The 17,467-nt window shown below is 45.3% G+C and overlaps 3 protein-coding genes across 11 annotated transcripts in view; 2 read left to right on the plus strand and 1 right to left on the minus strand.

The window, feature by feature from the left end:
• The window catches only part of col17a1b (collagen, type XVII, alpha 1b), a 16,247-nt gene extending 13,924 nt beyond the window's left edge, over positions 1 to 2,323 (plus strand). Inside the window, exons 44-51 of the mRNA XM_061285447.1 lie at positions 38 to 148; positions 223 to 387; positions 474 to 614; positions 685 to 915; positions 1,056 to 1,220; positions 1,292 to 1,372; positions 1,493 to 1,576; positions 1,674 to 2,323. Of these exons, the coding sequence (XP_061141431.1) occupies positions 38 to 148; positions 223 to 387; positions 474 to 614; positions 685 to 915; positions 1,056 to 1,220; positions 1,292 to 1,372; positions 1,493 to 1,576; positions 1,674 to 1,726 (1,031 nt within the window). The 3' untranslated portion in view covers positions 1,727 to 2,323. The remainder of the gene's footprint in view (positions 1 to 37; positions 149 to 222; positions 388 to 473; positions 615 to 684; positions 916 to 1,055; positions 1,221 to 1,291; positions 1,373 to 1,492; positions 1,577 to 1,673) is intronic.
• Positions 1,854 to 15,181, minus strand: slka (STE20-like kinase a). 6 transcript variants are annotated; one of them, XM_061285449.1, is made up of 20 exons: positions 14,583 to 15,181; positions 12,760 to 12,924; positions 11,851 to 11,899; positions 11,464 to 11,613; positions 10,572 to 10,644; positions 10,041 to 10,235; positions 9,760 to 9,841; positions 9,513 to 9,641; positions 8,444 to 9,442; positions 8,246 to 8,376; positions 7,937 to 8,060; positions 7,198 to 7,377; positions 6,361 to 6,453; positions 5,658 to 5,729; positions 4,650 to 4,779; positions 4,450 to 4,574; positions 4,145 to 4,339; positions 3,761 to 3,886; positions 3,547 to 3,660; positions 1,854 to 3,378 (listed from the first exon to the last, which is right to left on the minus strand). In XM_061285449.1, the coding sequence occupies exons 1-20, from the start codon at positions 14,730 to 14,732 to the stop codon at positions 3,232 to 3,234; spliced, it is 3,429 nt and encodes a 1,142-aa protein (XP_061141433.1). In that variant the 5' UTR covers positions 14,733 to 15,181; the 3' UTR covers positions 1,854 to 3,231. The 6 variants fall into 6 exon arrangements, with proteins under 6 accessions (XP_061141433.1, XP_061141432.1, XP_061141435.1 ...); XM_061285448.1 differs by having other exon boundaries at positions 9,510 to 9,641; positions 14,583 to 15,180; XM_061285451.1 differs by lacking the exon at positions 6,361 to 6,453 and having other exon boundaries at positions 9,510 to 9,641; positions 14,583 to 15,180.
• Positions 15,182 to 16,144: 963 nt separating this feature from the next.
• sh3pxd2ab (SH3 and PX domains 2Ab) overlaps positions 16,145 to 17,467 on the plus strand; it is a 31,228-nt gene continuing 29,905 nt past the window's right edge. For all 4 annotated transcript variants that reach the window (XM_061284752.1, XM_061284754.1, XM_061284755.1 and 1 more), the window contains exon 1: positions 16,145 to 16,393. In XM_061284752.1, coding sequence (XP_061140736.1) covers positions 16,322 to 16,393 — 72 coding nt within the window. In that variant the 5' untranslated portion in view covers positions 16,145 to 16,321. The remainder of the gene's footprint in view (positions 16,394 to 17,467) is intronic.

Consider the following 17,467-nt stretch of genomic DNA (forward strand, 5'->3'; position numbering starts at 1 on the left):
GTGCTGCCACGTGTGTTGACCTAATTTTGGTCATCAGAGAGAGGAATCGCCAGAGGACCACCTGGACCACCAGGACCTCCAGGAGCGGGCGGATCAGGCGGCGCCGGCTACGCGACAGTTTCAATCGATTACGCGGCTCTCGTTAGAAGTAAAACTGATTCCAGAATCCACTTGGTCCACCATCTCAGTCAAATTTGTGACTCATTTTCTCTTGGCACACAGATCCAGACTTCCGTTCATGGATCGGATCCGCCGTGCACCAAGGTCCTCCCGGTCCTCCCGGTACTCCTGGCCAACCTGGCGCCCCTGGTCCTCAGGGACCGCCAGGGGTCGTGTTGGGGGGTGGTCGCGGGTACAGCTTGGAGGAGCTTCAGCGTTACCTGCAGGGTAAATAACGACCTGGGACTTAAAGTCTCATGCGCCAGAAAGTTTCAAGTACCGTTAAAAAAAAATCAACCTTGAATGTTTGACAGGCTCTAGCTTCAGAGGTCTTCCAGGCCCTCCCGGACCTCCAGGCCCACAAGGACCAGCCGGTGGTTCGGGTGGCACCGTCACTTACAGCGGAACCTTCCCCCGGGAGACCATCCGTTCTGAAGTTCACAGCTACCTGACCAGTAAGCCTCTACTTGACAGTTTACATGTTTGTAACATCACAACGTCACAAACGTCACTGTCGTCCATCAGCCGACAACGTCCGACGCGCCCTCACCGGACCTCCGGGTCCTCCGGGCCCGAGAGGCCAAAAGGGAGATCGCGGAGAGACTGGTTACGTTCAAACACACAGCAGCCACAGTCAGAGCTCCTCCCAGAGCGACTCCCGCTACGCCTCCCAGCAGCACGAGGTCGACGTCAGCAAGCTGAGCGAGACCTTGGACTACAGCAGCGTGGCCGTGAAGGTCTCGGACTATATTAAAAGTGAGTGGATAACTCGGCACTTAATAGGAACGTCACGACTCAGCGGAATTTCGAACAAGTCAGATCGGAGGATTAATTTTAGTTTCGAAGGTGACCAGGTAGTCCATAAAACAAGACCATGTGTCTTTATCCTCACACAGACCAAGGCCTGCTGCAGGAGTACCTTGTGGAGGGTCCTTGGAGGACTCAAGTAAGAGCTGTACAAGGTCCGCCCGGCCCACCGGGCCCCCCCGGAGCACCTGGTTACAGCCGTGTGCTTGCATCTTACGGCAACGTTACGGCTGACCTCATGGATTTCTTCCGAAGTGAGAACTCGGATCATGGGAGGGTTCACGCTAACCTGAGCTTTTTATTGATTCTTCTTGTCTCGGCACAGCTCACGGCACCATCCCTGGTCCTCCGGGAATCGCCGGACAGAGAGGAGAAAGAGGCTACCCAGGACCTAAGGGAGATAAGGGTATCGATCGCAAGTCGTTTGAATTGGAAACATGAAATTTGGTTGGCGGGCAGAGGGGTGTCCGAGGAGGGGCATGCCCCCCCAGGCGTCCACTGAATTCTCAATTATATTTGTTTCTAGGTGATGCCGGACGTCCGGGTTTACCAGGAATTCCAGGGACGTACACGATCCAAATTCCACATCGCGTACAGAGGAGTGAAGCAGGTCGTCACAAATTTCCCATTCATCCCTTTTTTTTAGGCTGCATCCAGATTCTGAGCTTTTAACAAATCTGATGAGCGTTTATGTTTTGTTGTTACAGGAGGTCAAGAAATCAAGCGGGAGAAGCAAGAAGTTGCGGCAGACGGCGGCTGAAGTGCGGCTACTACTTTCTTCTCTGTTCTCTACCGAAGCAATGCAAGTAGAAGGAAAAAAAAAAAACAAGCTTTAGTAATGATTAGCTCTTTAGCTTTGCTGCTGGCCGGTGTTTTTTTGGACACGCTTTTTCCATCGCTCACATGTGGATGTTTAATATTTGCTTTATTTAGATGAAAATATTATCTTAGTAGAATTAAGCTCAAGTGACTGAAGTTGTTTAAATGTTTCATTTTTGAGTATTCTACTGTATTGAGGTCAATGCCTTAATTGCTGTTTTATGGAAATTTCCATTTTATTGTTCTTAGCCATTATTTACCATATAAGGATCCGTACAAAAATTCCCTTATGGAACATATTTATGTTAGCATAAGCATTCACCCAAGTTACAATTGCTGTATTTAGACCTGATTTTTGCTGTACTTGAAGATTTATAGATTAATACGCAAAGCAATATTCCACTTGAGGGCTGCAAATGAAGCTGAAGGAATGACTGATTAGATTGTTTATTTTTGTATATGAGAACACTGACTATGATGTTTTGACTTTATACCGTCACATTTTTGGGGGAAAACATTAAATTATAAATTGCTGCCATACTTGCTTTTATTTAAAAACACCAGAAAAACATGAATCTTTTTTTATTTACAACAAATATGTCGGTTGACATTCCCAAATACATTTGATCTGACAATAGAACTGCATATATACTATTTTTCATTGAGGTGGAGAGACAATTAAAATTCAGCACGTTACAATTCTTAAAAAATATATCAATATCTATGATTGGTGTAAAACTCAAATAAAAATCCAGCATTTTTCTCCAGCTTGAGAACTTGAGCAGTGCGAAAATCATGCGGTGCAAATGAATCAAGTTAGGCCACGATGAAAACAGCGATGATTGTTAATACAGCAATTCCATTCAGCAAAAAAAAAAAAATCAATTGCAGATTCATTCTTTGGAACATTTATCAAATAAAAATAAGCTCCCAAAATGATAGTAAAATATTAAAGCAGTGTGAGTTTAATGTTTTTTGGGCAGGAGTAGCTTCCCCACCCCTGAAATACAGCATCAATATAGCAGAAAAATAATTAACAGTGGTCTTAAAATAATAAAAGCAGGCGATAAAATTCCAATGATTTGTACTGCATATTGATTCTAATATTGCAAACAAAAACAGTGCAAAAGTTTACATTCCTTTGATACGCATTTGATAGCATTCACTCGATAGCAGGGATCCAGGAAGTAGTCAGCACCCACGTGTTGAAATGAATGGAGGAGAATCATCACAAGGGGGCAACCACTTATTTGTTCAGTGACAGTGAGCAAGACATTCATCTGTGGGAGGAGGTGAGCGGCTGCAACTGAAAAAGAAATTAGGAGGCACTCGTATACAAAGTGTATGAACATTTCAAATTAAAACATGCTTTAAAAAAAAAAAAAAAAAAAAGCAAAATAAATCTCCCAAATAAGCGCAGTTTTCGTAGCGGTTTTCAGCAGGCGGCTACGATCCGGAGCTGTGCATGTGCGGGATGGGGTAAAACTTGGACACACGACTCTGGGCGGTGGGGTTAAGGCATTCCGACTCGCCGCTCATCTTGAAGAAGACCTCCTGCTCCTGGAGCTTCCGCATGAACTCCTCCTCCAGCGCCTGCAGGGGGCAGCGCAAGACAAAAGATGTTGAAAAAGAACGACACAAGCAAGAGAGTCAGCCATTGAAAAGAAGAAACAAATACAGGCAAGTGCCATGCTAATTTTTAGTAGCTCATTGTTAGCACTAAGCTAAACTCTCTTAATTTTCCCAAATGTAAAACGTTACCTTCTTCCTGGGTCTGAGGTTCTCTCTCCACTCCTTGATTTCCTGACTGTGCTCCTCATCCAGCTCTTTCAGTTTTTGAGTCTCGTGCTCAATTAAGAGGTGACATTTCTCATTCTGAAAACAAAATGGAGGCCACCGCGTGGGATAATGACCAGGTAAGTTACCTGTGTGAGTTACTCCACTTCCAGAATTAAAACATGTGCTTTGAGCTCACCTGTAGCTGCTGCAGCTCTCTGATGTTGGAGTCACAATGCAGCTGTAGATCTCTCATCTGGTTCTCGTGTTTTTGGTGCTGGTGGAGACGCTCGTTCTTCTGACGCTTCTCTTCCTGAAAAGCAAACTGCACAGCACACATGGTGGATTACTTCTCTGGTTAGCGGTGGCTAGCCACTCGACAGTGCCCCATAGAACAGGTTTGCTATTTTGTACCACTTTAATGCACATTATTGCTCGCTCTCTGGTTTGTGCGCCTTGGCCACCAGGGGGCAGTATGCATACATTCATATAACGGACATGTAACACAAAAGCAAATTTCATAGGCATGACTAGCCCAATTTTAGGCGTGTTTCAGATTTTATAATCCAAAAATCAAATCTACCTGCTTAATGCGGTCTCGCTCCTGCTCCGGCGTGGTGACGGCCGAGGCGGTGATGCGGAGGCTCTTTTTGAACATGGCCATGCGGGTCTTTCCGTCGCTGCGCTGGATCTTGGGCAGGCGGACCCTCTCTTGGTTCTGCTTGTTCTTCATCTCCTCCACCAGGCGCTGGTTGTAGCGCTGCATTTGCTCCATCTCCTGCGGCAAGGAAAACAAACCGGGGAACCAAATGTCACATTCTGCTCGACCAAGCAGTCCAAGAAAATAATTGCAGCCCGATCTGGTTGGCCGCTCAGGGTTCTCCTTACTTTCTCGTGCCTCTTGAGCAACTGGTGCCTTTGTAGGAAGTACTGGTCCTTGAGCTGCTGCTTGAGCTGCTGGTGTTTCTCCTGCAGGTGGCGCTCCTCCAGCTCCCACATGGCCGCCTCCCGTGCTGCAGACGCGCAAGTCTTATTTTAGATCTGGACTTATGTGGGGCGACGACGCGTGACGTCCGTCACAAACCCACCTCTCATCATCTGCTGCTTGTGGTTGAGGCAATCCTTCTCAATGGTGGCGATCTCCACTTTATGCTGCTGGATGATCTTCTTCAGCTCCCCGTCCAGCTCCTGCTGCTGTTTCTGGAGGAACTCCTGCTCCTGAGGAGATGGCAAAATGGAAGCCACGATGAACAACAACAAAAAGACAAAGGAGCTGAACTACGCAAGGAGAGACAGGTGAGAGTTGAAAGAGAAAAGACACGTCTGTTGTCAAGTGAATGTTTTAATCGGGTTCATCCACAGCACGAGATGTGACATCACCGAGTGGCAGGAGACAGTCAAGAGACCACGCATGAGCCACGATGGAGGAGAGAAAAGTCCAGTTCATGTAAGATGACACCTACAAGGACATGTTTGCGCTCACATGACTTCGACAGTTTACTAAGAAGCAAAAGTGACATTTTAAAACAAAACTATTTTAAAAAAAATAAAAAAAAAGCATTGTTTGATGACAACTGTCAGGATAGTTGTAGTAGGCCTGTGACATCCATTTTGTCTTCGATTCAAGCTCCAAAAAGTTGGGGAAAAAAGTAATTTCTTTAAAAATAAATAAAAAGAAATCCAGGGTCTCCAAGAATGCCCTTTTAAAAGTGACATTATTTTCTCAACTCGTGTCTACATTCTAATTTACTCCGTTTCCAAGTGTCCTAGGAAGGCACCTATACTAGAAAAAATAATCCAGATTATTTGGATATCCAAATTATGATTAATATAACAATTATCCATTGCTTCACCATTTGCCATACGATCCCAACGTAAATAAAACAGATAACACTGGCGGAGGAGAGGAGGGAATCAATGCACACCAAAAAAACACACACACAGCGATGACTCCACACACACACAGCAGAGCCCATGCTTACACATTGCTTGACTTGAGAAAAAGCCGCGCTGTCACTTCACACACATCTAAGTATGGGCTGGAAAGGGAAAGAGAGAGTGGAGAGAGTGGGGGGAGTGGGGGGGGGGGCACTTACATCCTGCATCTGAGCATTGAAGAGTGCGCATGAGGACAACTGAAAAGACTGTATCATAACCTGGGCGACCGCCTGCGGAGGAGAGCACACAGCGCACACTCGCCCTCATCAGGGACAACGAGCAGGCTGACCTTACACACACACACACACACACACAACACGGCACACACACTCATCGTGGAACAGGCTTCTTGCCACTTTGGGATTAGCGTTGAATTTGCAGCACAGTGAATAATTGTTAGTCTATATTATTTATGAATGCTCTGCTTGTCTTGTCATGCCATTATAGCAGCTCGCACGTCTTGCAAAAAAAAAAAAAAGAGGTTTTGTTAACAAGATCCATGCTTTTAGTCCACTGAGGATTATTTATTCCTTTGCTTCAAAAAGCGCACTCGTTTTATCAACTGTCTGAAATAAGTGGCTTAATTTCTTTCCAATGACTAACAATACTGGATTATGCTCATAATGGGATCAATTCAATTTGATTAAAATCATTTTTGGATTATGTTCCTGTAATGAGCCAAGTCGCTGCTGATGTGCAGTCTGGTACATTTGTAATTATAACAAATTGTTTAAAATAAATTTAAAAAAAAAACATTCAAATTAAGTGTGGTGGGAATGGATGTCGAATTTTAATACAAGTCAGGAGGTGAAGCAGGAAAGGTTGAGATGAAAAGATATACGTTTTTTTTTTTTTTTTTACCTCAGCCATCTTAAGAAGCGTTTGGTCCTCCTTTAAGCGCTTCATGAGCTCTTTTCGCACGTGTTTAGGTGACTGCCCAACTTCCTGTTTGGCCTAGAAAGTATTGTACTTGCAGAAACTGCTTGTTGATTTGAAAAAAAAAAAATCTAAAATTGTCCCTCAAGACATGCAGAAGATATAGAGAGCATTCCACCACCGCATTTCCCCCTCACCCGTGCTTTCAGATTAATTAGTTGTAAAGATGTCTAAGTCAGCCAAAAGTGTTTTTGCATCTTATCAGCTAAAACCAAAACAGCCAAAAGACTTAAGCTGGAATCATCAGATTCAAAGAATCGTTTCAAGATGAGCCCATTGTCAGTTGCTCCTTATTCCCGCAAAATCCCGACAGCACCAAAGAAGGAAAAAGTGGCACCAGATCACCCGTCCGATGACGCAAGCCACCTCACACACTCACCCCAAACATTTGGTTAGGTCGATATACACAGTTCAAGATTGCAAAATAGACAACACGAGGCAGAATAGCCTCCATAAAATCATTGAAGCAAACAGCAGAAGCAAGAACACGGCAAAAAAATCACCACCATGGCGACGCAAAGCACAATGCCAAGTGGACAGCAGAGCGATAATAAGAAAACAGCCGAGAACGATGATGAGGATGAAGATGTGCCGCATGCCTCACCTGGATTGAACCTGCGTGTTCACCTGTTCTGGAGGCGGATGAATAACAAATCGAAAAACGTGCAGCGGCTAAGAGCAGGACAGCAATGTGCCACCACGTGACTCAGCCCAGAGAAGCAGCCGCCATGCCCCACATGCAAGCACGGCGGCGGCACGTACCTCTTTCTTCTTGTTCTTCAGCATGTTCTGGAACTTGGAGAGTTCTTTGTCCTGATCCCCTTTAATGCGTTTGGCTTCGTCTCGCAGCCGGCTGGTGTGGTCCTGCTCCAACCGCTCGATGGTCTGCTTCTGCTTCTTCTCCAGGCCCTCCACCTCCTGGTCATACTGCCGTTTCTTCGCCTGAATTGAATACCAAGACAAAAGGCCTTTCATATTCCAATGCGTGAACATTTTTGAAAAAAATATAACTTCAACTGTCACTATCAAATATTTTTTGAATCGATTATTCCATCGATTAATTGAATTATTATTTCATTTGTCTTTTTTTTGTAATCCTCACCAATAGTTGATAACAATTCAGAAAGATGAAATGTAAAGTTTTCTTTTGCAGTGATGGCAAAGACAAATATGGTGACTACAGAACCGGATATGGAATTTATTGCAAGTTCGCTGCAAGTGCATTTCCCGACATGGTCTGTCTCCTGACGGCTCCGCCCACTAAGTTAACAGTGAGTTGAAAGCAATACAATGCGTGTTTTACATTTGTACAATAGTAAAGTCAGTCAAAATGATCATTATAACATCCTTTTCAATGCAAGTCTGACTATGAAAGAAATCCCACGACACCAAATTAGATTTGCAATACAAGCTCGACTATAAAAGAAAGCAGCTCACTAGGCAGTAGTTGGCCGGGTGTTTTAGAAGAAAACAAAACAGACTTATGGCGGAAGTGACTCACTGTGGTTTCCTGTTCAAAACGCCGCAAGATCTGCTCTCTCTGCTGCTGCAGCTTGTTGCTGAGCTCCTGCTGAGCTCGCTGCTCCTCCTTCTGCAGCAGGCGCAGCTCCCGCAGCTCCTGCCTCCTGAGGACAGAAAGCACATCATGCGGACATGTCGTCAGCAAGCTGCAAAATCAAATCGCTACGTGTGGTGTCCTCATCATGATGTGCGTCGTAAAAAAAATAGCAAATTGGGTTGCGTGAACTATTTCGAGGCCTGCATGCTAAATAGCTCACGTTCCTTATTTAGGACGGGCAGTGTGGCTCACCTCAGGAACCGCATCTCCTCATTCTTGGCGTCGTCGTCGGTCACGATCTTGGACGTGGTCACGCTGACCTCCACGCCGTCCACCATGAACTTGCGCGTCTTTTTCAGTGTCTTCTTCTGCCGTTTGGACTCCTAGAAAGGCAAACATTTTTATTTCCGCTCAAGGCTTTCTGATATTTGGATCTTGGGTGGAACGTACCTGTACAGACACTGAGCCGCTCTCTTTGCTTTTGGATAAGAAGCTGGAGATGGACAAATTGAGGTCCATGCTGCTGCTGTCGGCGGCCGAGCTGCTTCCGGAGTCCGAGTCCTTCTCGGCATCCTGCCGGCTCACGGCGGGGCTTCCCTGCTCCGTTTTGGTCTCGGAGTCTGTTTCGCTGTGCATGGTGCTCTCCTCTGCCGGCGTTGCCTCTTTGTCATCCTTGATCGGGAGCTCTGCATCCTCAGATGTGTTGATGGCGTCGTCACACACTCCGTTTGAAGGTCTGATCTCGTTAGTTGTCTCCGGGTCCCGATCGGGCAACTCGGAAATGTCCTCCTCGGGTTTTGTTAGAATCGAATCATTCTTACTCCAATTGGTTTCTGCGTCTCCCACTATGTGCGCTGAGACGTCACCTCGGCCTTCCAAAATAACATCAGTGCCATTGGCGGTATGGCTCAGTTCATGCTGAAGCATGTCGTCTGGCTTGCTCACTTGCTCGACCTCCACCTCTGAGACAGACTCCAGGTTGGCATGCGCATCCTCCAGCGTCTCGTCCGATTCCGCCGATCCGATCAACTGCTGATTTGACTCGTCTTCTTTGGTCACCTCTTCGTGATCCTTTTCAAGTTCTACTTCTTGTGGAGATTCCTTTCTGTTTTCTTCCCGCGTCTGAACTTTATCTATGATTTGTTCCTCCGAGGCGGTCGGCTCGGCGGGAATCTCATCGGCGTGGCCCTCAAGCCCCGGTGAGACAGGCTCCTCCGTTAGCCCAGAGGCGGCGTCCTCATGACCGGCCTCGGGCACCTCGTCGTGTTTCTCCTCTGTCTTGTCAGGCTCACTTTCATCGAGCTTATCACTGGACCCGTCTCCAGTCTGCTCGACCTCGGTCTTTTCTGTGACGGACTGCAGAATGGATGACGGCGTTGACGGAACTTTGTCTTCCTCCGAGCTCGCCATACTCGTGTCGGACGGTGCTCGTTTGTGTCCGGGAGCGCACTGAAGCAAGTCACAAAAGGTTAAAATCAAATCACGGATGCGAGTGAAGTCGACTGATAGTTTGTACCACGGGCGTATCGGGCTCTTCCTCCTCTTCCTCTTCTTTGCTGTCTTCGATCTCCTCTGTGACTTCAGCCTTGGCTTCTGCAATGAGCTCTCGGAGAGGTTTGCAGTCCACGACGCTGGCGACAAATGGATGCTGCCAGGATGGAGGAAGAGACACAAGGAATGCAATTATAAAGTCATTCAGCTGACTCGTGAGCAGATCCGCCCATCGCTATTAGCTCAATAGAAGCGCGGGTTTAACAGCCGCCCACCTGTAGAAGCTGCAACGGACCCCACCGGTTGTCCACATTCTTGTCGAGAGCTCTGCGGAGGAAGTCGTTGAATTCTGGTGTCCTATATAACAGTTTGGAGGACAGAAGGCAGACAGGCTTTGAGATCCACGCTAATTTCAGTTAGCCCATCTATGACATTCTTCATTCTATGTTAGCATTATGCTAATAGACGTTTGCTTGACAAAATGACATTCTTGAAATGGAGCTGGCTCATACATTGAACAGACACGCTATCTGTCAACACTGGCACATCATCTCACCAGCGGGAGGGTTGCATGAGGGTGGGCGGCTCGGCCTTGGCTATTTTCAGCAGCACTCTCATGGGATTCATCTCGTGATTGGGCGGCTCGATCTGCGCCAGCTCAATCAGGGTCACCCCGAGGGACCAGATGTCCGCCTTGTAGTCGTACGGGCGGTCCTTGGACGTCTCGCACATCACCACTTCTGGCGCCATCCTGCACAGCGTCAAATTAGTGGCAATTAGAATGACTGTATTCAATAATATTAAACCAGGTTACTGCTATATTAATGGACAAATCTGGAGTTTATACCAAAATAAAAAACAAAGACAAAAGTCTAAGATCATTTTGAATACTTTTCAGTAGCCACACAACGCAGCTAAGACTTTACATGCTATGGTGCTACTGTTTTGGTTAGCAATAGAGTTTTCCCTCAGCCTTTATTTTCAACTTTAGCAATAGCGCGTTGAAAATGGATGCTGTCAAATTGCTTGAACAATGATCAGGAAGAAAGGGTTGAATGCCCTTTTGTGTTCGGACCGAGCGACTCACCAGTACGGCGTTCCGATGAAAGAATCTCTTCTCTGTAACGTCTTTGTGTTTTTAGCAGAAACCCCAAAATCCGCTGAAAAGGAGGAAATGAATTTTCAAATCCTTTCTCCATTCACTCAGCCAAGACGCAATGCAGAATCTTTTTTTTTTTCTTTTACAGTGCTAAACACAGCTGTGGCTAATAATCCAGAAGGGATGCTCAAAGCTTTATTAGTTTCTCTCGCCTCACGTGCTACGTAAACATTGCGAGGAAGCCAACATATATCATTAAGTCCCTTCAATCTGCTTGATAATTATTGCTTGCCAGACGCCACCATTTGCCATAGCGTGACTCATGCAGGAAGGGTGCAACAGGAAAACCATGAATACATTTGGAATATTACGCAATCCATCTGACGCACCGTAGAAGTTGCACGGAAACAGACATTAGGAATGTAAATGTCACTCACTGCCACGTGACCAAAACAACAAAGCACGGCGCGAACGTGTCGGTGTCCCGCGTAAACTCGGCGTTCTGCGGCTTGTCGAAATCACAAAGCGCAGCCGGGTGCTGCGGCGCTGACGGCCGCCCCAAAATTGACTCAACTAATCATCCCCTTAAGCCTTTAAGTGGCTCAGTCGGAGGCTTCTAAGTAGCCACCCGAGACAAAAGACAACAATTAATCGGCTTTTGTTCTACGCCGTCTTCTACTGTGCATCTGCGACTTGAGCTTTGCGGAAAGAGGAGCCGTCCTCTCTGGAATGAATAATCCTTCTTCCCATTTGTTGACACACATTGGCCCAATGTTGATTTATGTCTTTCTCTTCTGAAGGCTCGGAAATGTCCATAGATGTGAATGAGCATATGGAAATGAATTCATGTTTTGACCTTTAGAAATATATTTCAGATTACCAAGTTTGACTTCCCCTTCTAGGGAAAGAAGAATGTTGCCAGCCTTCAGGTCTCTGTGGATGATCTTGTTCTCGTGCAGGTAGACCAAAGCCTCCAGGGTCTGCCTGCACACCACTCGGATCTGCGGCTCCGTCAGGGGCCGCTCCAGTTCTGCCAAAGAACGCGGACGGCCGTCGGTGAGTCACATTTTCTTTCACATTACGCTCTGTTGTTATGTCACGGCGGTGAGTAAACATCGGCTGAGATGGTAACCCACGGCAACGGGAGAACAAAACCCGCTTGTATGAAGGGAAAAGTTTAGTGTTCAAGTGGAGTCTGAGTGGCTGACTGGATTCTGGATAGACCAGAAAGTGTCGAATAGAACTTTAGGATGAATGAGCGACTTACCCAGCATGATGGCGTCCACGGCACCACCCGCGCAGAACTCGATTAGGATCTGCACGGACAAGAACAATCAAACGTCTTGTGGGGCACATTTAAAAATGAGTCGTTATTATACGATGGACAGAACGAGCATTAAAAGGAAAGACATCATCCATTAGACCTTGTTCCATGAGGTTAATCAATGGGAGGGAATTATCAAGGGACATTTTACAAGCGTCGTGACGTCATCCTTGACGCCGAATTGTTTCTATGCTTCCAATAATATAAATGCTTCTAAAATGTCATCCCGTACACAAGATGAAATGCACCCGACAGCCAGTTATGGAAGCCCGTGCTCGGTATCAGGTGATGGCGACCAAATCAATACAAGCGCGTAGCAAACAGCGCTCTCACACTAAGACAGACCAGGTGTTTGTTCTCATTCAATTTGGCTTGCTTATAATCTACTTCCGTTTAAATCTCACGAGTTTTCACTCTTCTCTTGACACGTTCTAAATGTATAGCTTAACCGTGACAACCGTCTTGTATATTAATAACTTGTCAACACCACGCGCAAACGCACACGCGGTTACACATTCACCACGCTAGTTAAAGTCGAAGGCAGTCGGGACAACCGGCAGTGTAGCTCTGAATTATTTACGGGCACTTTCTCCGACGTCCATTATCTCGGCGGTGGGATGTGGCCCGTGCGCAGAGGACGGGTCACATGACACCAAGCGCCGCGACGTAATTGCCGAGGGGCCTCTTGGTTTGTCTCTGCACGGTGGGAGATTTCCTGAGCGGGTACTACAACGGGAACGATTTCTTTTCTAGCAAAAGTAGGTGAAAGTGGAAAAAAAAAAGAAAAAGTGCTGAATTGGCACATCTGCTTCCTACGTTCGCTCGGCTTGAAAGCAACACAGCGTTACCTACCCAGAGTTTGCCCTCGAAATAGAAGGCGTCCAGCAATTTGACGATGTGTTGGTGGTCGCAAGAGGCCAGGATCTCAATTTCCACCATGTAGTCCTCCAGTTCATCCTCCGTCTTTGTGTCGATGACTTTGGCGGCGGCGAGGGTCCCGTTCAACTTGTTCTGAGCCTGAAGGCAACATAGCAGCGTAATCAAGACAACAATAAAAAAAAAAATCCACAGAAGAAGCCCGATTCTGAGCTAAAGATAGCCGATCCCACACGTTTGGTTCTATTTAGGCTGCCTTGACCTATATCTGAATTGTGCCAGTTGAGAGCAAAAAAAAAGAAATCCTAATTTGCACCACTTGAACTAGGCAGTGGGAGTCCAGCCATGGGTGTGGCACAAATGACCCCCTGAGTTCACAACACATATTGTCAGCAAAGACTTCCTTGCACTGGTTTTCCCTCTTGTTTGAAGGCCCACTTTGAATGCTGATGGGGAAAAAAAGGAGGGAGGGATGGTTAGGATTGGAACAAGTGATCCTACGTTTACATAACGCTATCCCAACACACGCCCCGGCCCGTCACTTTCCCTCTGCACGGCCTGACGTCAGTGTCAATTTCTGTCTCTCATATTTCACGCAATCTGAATCGCACCAACGTGTTTGACGTGAGCTGTCCGGGGCGTGTATGTCAATTCGATCCCCTTCAGCCTCGCCACGTGAGGTCGGTTATGTTCTCGCTGCCAATCTAAATGTAGAACAAACCTTAACAAAATGGCAGCATTTTTCTTTTTCTTTTTAAATATATCAATTACTACTCCACTCTAATGCTCCTGTTATCCTGCGTTATTCTGCGATTTCTATCCCAACAATACATCAAAACATCGATATTCTGTCCCAAGTGTCTTCAGTTGCAGATATATAACTTTGACTTGAGTGAGTTCGTGACAGACTCCTGGCTTCCATCACAACAACTTACTCAGCTAATAAGGAACTGCAAACTGGCTAATGGACATTTCTGGACAATTAAAAGTATTATTTAATCAACAGAGTTCCAGGAAGGATCTTCCGTGTTGGCGCCGAAAAAGGCCACAAGGGAGAAAGTCGTCCAGGATAAACTACAAGAGTGCGTTAAATAATAAGAGAGGAATAATAAATTGCCTTTTCTAGAATAACGAGAATAATTTGATTAGACAAATATGGATGCAAAATCATATTCTTTCCACAAAAGCCAGATTAATTAATTAATCTCTTAACCTGATTTGACAACTGTCACTCACCGGGCCAGACATCGCCTATTAAAGCCACACACACTCAAAGTCACAAATGTGGAAGGTGAGAATGGTGACCCCAAGTGGACAACAATATCTCACATTTTGTTGTTTACAAATTTCAATTGATGAATCTCCAGACTAATCGGTAGAGCAATTGATTGTAAAAATATTCGATAGTTGCAGCCGAAGTTCAGTTTGGAATCGGAGAAAACGCGAGTGAATAACTTCCTGTCTCAATATGTGTCTTGCAATACGTGATGCTGTTTTTCCTGGTGAGGCAGATAAATGTTTCTGTAGTAATATGATCCAGTGAGCGTGAGATCAACTATATACAAAACATCTATGACACATCACACGGGTGTTACGTTATATTACTTGAGTAGAAATCTTGGCAACTCTGCTTGGGTGTCATATTTATGTCTGCTCTGCTAGTGTGTCTGTCATCATGGCTGCTGTCATTTTCACGTGTTCTTACTTGACAAGCGTTTCAGAGCAGAACAGAATCACAATGGACTCTCCGTGGAGGACGGTTACCTAATCTCGGGTCGTAAAGGTGTAATAACAAATACCTTGTAGACTTTGCCGAAGGCTCCATCGCCGAGTTCCCCTATGATGTCCCAAATGTCCTCGGGGTTGAGATCTCGGTGGACGTGCTGGTACTGCTTCTTCTTCCTGTCGGGCCCTAGCTTGAAGATCTTGCGGAAATTGAAAAAGGACATTTTGGTAGGAAGGGAGGCACTGTTATTACGGTGTTATTGATGCCTCGGTGATTTCCGCTCGTGTCGCGGAGCTGCAGGAGCTAGAAAGCGGGCGAATGTCATTTAAGATGCAGCGGTGCTGTCAAATGCAACTTCCATTCCCGGGCATCTCAAGTCGTTTCGGTCATGGGGAGGAGGAGAAGCCTCGAGCGAGAGGAACTGAAGCGGCGGAGAAGGAAGAGTTGACCGTTACGCGAAGGTTTGCCTCCTCTTTGGTGCTGTTTGTTGGAAATTGTTTGAAAGAGAGCAGCACGCCGGTGACGAGCATAGTCATGAAAGTGTCGACGCGCCTTCATTGAACGTCACCGCGGAAATGGCACACGAAGGCGAGGCGCCCTCCTCTCTTCTTTTCTTCTTTCCGCTTCTCCTTCTGCTAGCTGACCACACAAACGCAACTTGGCGAGCTGTAGTGTCAAGTTAGCCGAAGTTGGATTTCGCCATTTCCGTCGCAAGCATTCAAAATAAAGGCACAGCTATTGCATTTTTTTTTGTATGTTTAGCGCTTGTCCCTCAAACATGATAATATTTGAAACAGAAGTATTATAGAATAGCACCAGAATGTTCAGCAACCAATTTTTTCCCCACCGAGTGTATTTGCTGAGGAAGATGATACGTTAAGCTTAATACGTAAAAGTTTTTATTTTTAATGGTTAAATAATAAATGCATCCTTGATGTTAATACTTTGTACAACTCTTTTTGGATGAAAAATAGCCACAAACAAGACAAAAATAGAATACATTGCAGTCAGATTAAATAATTTTCCTATATTTCTCAATTTTTCCTTGAATCTACTTAAATGTAAAAATTTGTAATTATTTTTGAATGGTTTTATTTTAAGTCTACGTGAGTCCACTCACAAAGTGAGGAATGTGCAATACGAATAAAGCAAACTTGCTATTTTCTCTTAATAACGTTGCAATTTTAGCTTTGTTGCACCCATCACTGTTTGTGGGCAAAATATTCAAAACAGCTTTCAGTGTGATGCGATTCAGTGTCACCAGTTTGTGTTGTGTTGCTTCAAAATATAAAAAAGTAATAGCCCCCCACACACACACGCACTTAAATGTGCTTTGTTGTGTTATGGCGCCCCCATGCGACAAGCCATCTAATTTTTAACCCATTCGTTGTTTAATTTCAAATTCTCTGTGAAAACTATTTGAATGTACTTTTTCCTCTATAAAATCATCGCACTGATTGATTTTCCTGTACTTTGTGATGTAGATTCAACATGCATTGTACTCGGGCCAGCTGGAGCAAAAAAGGTTGTTGCATGGGACCGCCCTGCACACTCACCCTTCCTTCTTTGACTCCCCTTTTTTGTGGTCTTCCAACCCCTCCTCCTCTCGGGGGTGGAGAACTTGATTATACACTTTTACTGTGCTGTCATGTATCAGAAGCTCGCAGAAAGACAAACCTCTTCTCATGGATGCACGGACTTTATTCCCTATACCTAACTTAGGAAAAAAAAAAACATTTGACAGTTAAACTTCTGGCTTTCATAGGCGGACGTGTAGTTTTGATGTCGTGGTGAAACTTGAGTTCTGTCGAGATGCAACTCAGGACAGTGCTTGACGTCATTGTTGTGGATGTGCAGAAGAGGAGAAATCCCTCCAAACATTATGTAAGTTCAAGTTGATGAAAGATGTGCTTAGTTTTGCTGTCTCTTGAAAACAAACTTGGCAATCACAAGGGAAAAAAAGATGGGAATCATGGGATGCTCTATTTTTTTTAAGTCGTTATCAGGTTGCATCTGAATTTGTAATAACAAATACTTGCATAGCGTGTTGGTTACTCATTTCCAATGTAAGAAATGTAAGTGTATATATATATATATATCTTTATGTTTCAGATCCTCAGATATGACCTCATCGAACTGCATGTTATGGTCTTGGTATCATTTTGCCGACTTAAGTAGCAACACATGTCTCTGTGGGACCCCAAAAGTCAATTAGTCCAAAGGATGAAATTGGATTAATTAACCTGAGAGTCAGGATCAATTACTTCATCCATCTCCTGCTGAGTGGGGATCTCCCCAAGGCCCTTAAAAGCAGAATGCACAGACTGACAGTCCCCAGGGAAAAAAGCTGGAGGTGAGGGAAGTCCCCTTTAGGGAAGTAGAAGAAGGGGGAGAAAAAAAATGTCATTATCAATGAGCTAAGCAACTGAAAATGCTTATCCGGTTGGAGGGAGGAAAGAAGCAACCCTTTGTCTTTTGTCCTTCCTCACTGTTCGAGGGTAGCTTCCTCCCAGCGAATGGAGACCATGGCAACTCATCCTTATTTACAACTGCTTGAGTATGATCCTGCTGGATGGCTCCCTTTTGTAAGATATAAATTTGTACATGCGTAAAAACAAAATGTTGGCATCCCTTTTTGTGAATGACATTTCACGACAATAAACACATCCACCCATGCTGACTATATAATCAGCAAACCGCCGGAGAGACGCTTCCTCCTCGTTGCTCAGCCTGCGCAATAAACCTAAGCGAAGATTTCCACATTGCCTCCATATGTCTGTTTCGTTCCCACAGCCATCTGTTTCTGAAAGCTCAAGGTGCTGTGAAAAGTCTTTAGGCCCCTAATTGTTCATGCAAATATTGTCAGGAATTATTATGAGAGGATTTTTGGCATCTGTGTTGTGACTGTCTGCTACACAAATGCTACTCCCAGCGCAGCTTCTGGATGTCTTAACACTT

The sequence above is a fragment of the Syngnathus typhle genome, linkage group LG8, assembly GCF_033458585.1.
Source record: "Syngnathus typhle isolate RoL2023-S1 ecotype Sweden linkage group LG8, RoL_Styp_1.0, whole genome shotgun sequence".
Classification (NCBI taxonomy): Eukaryota; Metazoa; Chordata; class Actinopteri; order Syngnathiformes; family Syngnathidae; genus Syngnathus; species Syngnathus typhle.

What these genes read in the sequence shown, in the direction of transcription:
- slka (XM_061285448.1), bottom strand. Translation starts at nt 14,732, where the DNA reads ATGTCCTTTTTCAATTTCCGCAAGATCTTCAAGCTAGGGCCCGACAGG. An exon ending in AGAAGGGGAAGTCAAACTTG is followed by an intron (nt 10,645 to 11,463) that starts GTAATCTGAAAT and finishes CCTCCTTTTCAG; the next exon opens with CGGATTTTGGGGTTTCTGCT. An exon ending in TTCATCGGAACGCCGTACTG is followed by an intron (nt 10,236 to 10,571) that starts GTGAGTCGCTCG and finishes GACGCTGTGCAG; the next exon opens with GATGGCGCCAGAAGTGGTGA.